This window comes from Mandrillus leucophaeus, unplaced genomic scaffold (genome assembly GCF_000951045.1).
Source record: "Mandrillus leucophaeus isolate KB7577 unplaced genomic scaffold, Mleu.le_1.0 Scaffold4, whole genome shotgun sequence".
Lineage (NCBI taxonomy): Eukaryota > Metazoa > Chordata > Mammalia > Primates > Cercopithecidae > Mandrillus > Mandrillus leucophaeus.
The window spans coordinates 1,689,733-1,693,203 of NW_012104253.1; the positions used below are offsets into that span (position 1 = coordinate 1,689,733).

Consider the following 3,471-nt stretch of genomic DNA (forward strand, 5'->3'; position numbering starts at 1 on the left):
GCCTCAGCCTCCTGAGTAGCTGGGATTACAGGTGTGCGCCACCATGCCCAGCTAATTTTTGTATTTTTAGTAGAGACGGGGTTTCACCATGTAGGTCAGGCTGGTCTCAAACTCCTTACCTTGTGATCCACCCGATTTGGCCTCCCAAAGTGCTGGGATTACAGGCGTGAGCCACCACACCCAGCAACAGTGATTTTATGCCAACACTGAATGAATGATTGGTGGTTCTTCATCAGAGTGAGCTGGAGAATTGCCCAAAGAGGCCTTTCCAAATACATCCACACCCTCCCAACAACCCTACCCACAGACCTGGAATTCCCAGAGGTCCAGGCCCCTGTATTTCACAATAACCTCCCCAGGTGATTCCAACACATGCCCCAATTAAGAATCACCGTCAGGCTGGGCATGGTGGCTGCTCACGTCTGTAATCCTAACACTTTGGGACGCTGAGGCGGGCAGATCATTTGAGGTCAGGAGTTCAAGACCAGCCTGGCCAACATGGGGAAACCCTGTCTCTACTAAAAATACAAAAATTAGCCGGATGTGGTAGTGGGCACCTGTAATCCCAGCTACTCAGGAGGCTGAGGCAGGAGAATTGCTTGAGCCTGGGAGGCAGAGGTTGCAGTGAGCAGAGATCGCACCATTGCACTCCAGCGTGGGTGACAGAGCGAGACTCTGTCTCAAAAAAAAAAAAAAAAAAAAAGCTAGTGCAGTGGCTCACGCCTGTAATCCCAGCACTTTGGGAGGCCGAGGTGGGCAGATCACCTGCGGTCAGGAGTTTGAGACCAGCCTGACCAAAATGGTAAAACCCCATCTCTACAAAAATATAAAAAAAAATTAGCCAGGCATGATGGTGGGTGCCTGTAATCCCAGCTACTGGGAAGGCTGAGGCAAGAGAATTGCTTGAACCCGGGAGGCAAAGGTTGCAGTGAGCCAAGATTGTGCCACTGCACTTCAGCCTGGGAGACAAAGCGAGACTCTCGTCTCAGAAAAAAAAAATTTATATATATAAATGTATATATATAGAAAACATATTTACATAAATATATATATAATTTTTTAAGTGCCTAGTTGGTAGGTTCTGGCTAAAGCCAGAATAATAACCAGACCGTGTCTTGTTTTCAAATGTTAAATCTCAGCTGGCATGTACAGCGAAGTCTCATGAAAGTCGAGGCATAGATGGATGTGTCCTTGGGACCCATCTCAGCCTAACCACCTCTCAGTACCCTCCTGGTATAGCCCGCTTACTACCACTTGGTGGCTCTTTTTTTTTTTCCTTTGAGATGGAGTCTCACTCTGTCACCCAGGCTGGAGTGCAGTGGTGCAATCTCAGCTCACCGTAACCTCCTGCCTCCCAGGTTCAAGCGATTCTCATGTCTCAGCCTCCAGAGTAGCTGGGATTATAGGCACACACCACCATGCCCAGCTAGTTTTTTTGTATTTTCAGTAGAGACAGGGTTTTGCCATGTTAGCCAGGCAGGTCTCGAACTCCTGATGTCAGGTGATCCGCCCGCTTCGGCCTCCCAAAGTGCTGGGATTATAGGCGTGAGCCACTGTACCTGGCCTGTGGCTCTCCATTTTAATAAGGCACTCCAGAAAACCCTGAAGACCTCAAGACTCGCAGGGAACGAATCTGGAATGATAGAACACTGGGAGGCTGGAATGAAACTTGAGAAACCAGAGGGTCCCCCTAAATCCAGCACAGGTCACCCAACCTGAAAAGTGGCAATCCTGGGCATATCTGTGCATGCCAGCAGGGCTGCCAGGCCATGGATACACCCCACAAACAGCGTTTTACCCTCACCAGCGGCCAAAGCATGCAAGGGCCTGGGCTTCTCCCAGCCTCTGCTGTTAGCAGCAAGAGATTCAGTGGTGTCATTGGGCAGGGCTTCTCTTCTGGGCCTTTTCACCGAGGCCAGTCCCTCCTCCGCAGCCTATGAAGAGAAGACCCAATCAGCTAGAAGAGGAAGAAACAGGCAAACCTGTGCCTCCTCTTCCTGGTGTGAATGGAAGAAGCCAAACCCCAGTAATTCACCGTGCACAGAGTCACCTGGCACCCACTTCAGCCATGCCCACCTCATGTTCCCTCTTCTCGCTGCCGGCTCCCTCTGGCTGCTCCCCATCCATCTCCCGGCTGGGGCTCTCAGGTCCAAGGTTGTCTGGGTGTATTTCTTTCTTCCTCAGGAATTCTGTGATTCCTAATGACTCGGCAACCTGAAAAGAAATGGGCCAAGAGAATAAACTTCACCCAAACAGCACACACCCCTAGAAGTACATTCACATGCAAGAATTAAATCCTGTGAATTTGTACTGTGAGGTGCCATCTCAACAATGAGAAAGATGAAGATCAATATAATGTTAGATGGACTAGCTGATGATAAAAATGGATCATTATCAAAACTAGAAGGTTCTATGTGAGCACAATTTAGAGGAGGAGACCAATCTTTTTTTTTCTGAGACAGAGTCTTGCTCTGTCACTCAGGCTGGAATGTAGTGGCGTGATCTTGGCCCATCGCAACCTCCGCCTCCCGGATTCAAGTGATTCTCCTGCTTCAGCCTCCTGAATAGCTGGGATTACAGGCACGCACCATCACGCCTGGCTAATTTTTGTATTTTTAGTAGAGATGGGGTTCCACCATGTTGGCCAGGCTGGTCTCGAACTCCTGGCCTCAAGTGATCTGCCCGCTTCAGCCTCCCAAAGTGTTGGGATTACAGGCATGAGCCACCGTGCTCAGCCTAGAACAGTCTTTACAAAAAATTTAAAACAGTCTCTTTAGTGCTATCACAAGCTTAATAATGGTAGCTGATGCCATGGTAACTTTCTTTCCCACTGTCCCTCCTTTACTGAATTCTCACTGGTCTCTTCAGAAAAACGATCCTGCCTATCCCACATCCAGATCTCCCTTCCCAGCTGGTAAAAAGTCATGGGTCTGGGGGCCTGAGCTGGTTCCCAGCTTCTCTGCCCACGGCCTGGGTGATCTTGGTGAGCCACCATCTCCTGAGTCTCCCTTGTCCATCTCCCTGACTTATCCAGACAAGAGATTACAGCTGCCTGGAAGGGCTTTTGTGAAGATGAGATCTGACTCCATATGCAATGCCTATGTGAAACACCAGATGTGAAGGTGTTAAGAGACAGCTGTTATCATTTATACATGGACGTTATAAAGAGAACCCCACGGAGCACGAGATGGGGGCGGGCACAGCAGGAAGGGCAGCAGAACAAGGCTAAAGGAGAAAACAGGCCATGTGGGTTCCGCGCAGACGAACCTGGGCGGTGTCCCCTCACAAACTGAGCCACTGTCATGCTCCCAAGAGGCGATGGCACAGTATGAGCTGCTCAAAAAGCCAGATTCTGTAGGGCATGCACAATATGTGTGTGTGGCCAGTTCTGCTTCATGGCAGGATGATACCCACACTTGCTCTCTGAGTTTAGCAAGCGGGTATCATGTTTTTTGTTTTTTTTTTTTTTTT

General features: G+C 49.3%; 1 protein-coding gene across 1 annotated transcript in view; it reads right to left on the reverse strand.

Moving 5' to 3' along the window:
• The window catches only part of ZNF839 (zinc finger protein 839), a 40,057-nt gene that overhangs the window by 1,477 nt on the left and 35,109 nt on the right, over positions 1-3,471 (reverse strand). The window contains exons 6-7 of the mRNA XM_011991594.1: positions 2,077-2,214; positions 1,805-1,934 (exon numbers count right to left, since the gene is read on the reverse strand). Of these exons, the coding sequence (XP_011846984.1) occupies positions 1,805-1,934; positions 2,077-2,214 (268 nt within the window). The remainder of the gene's footprint in view (positions 1-1,804; positions 1,935-2,076; positions 2,215-3,471) is intronic.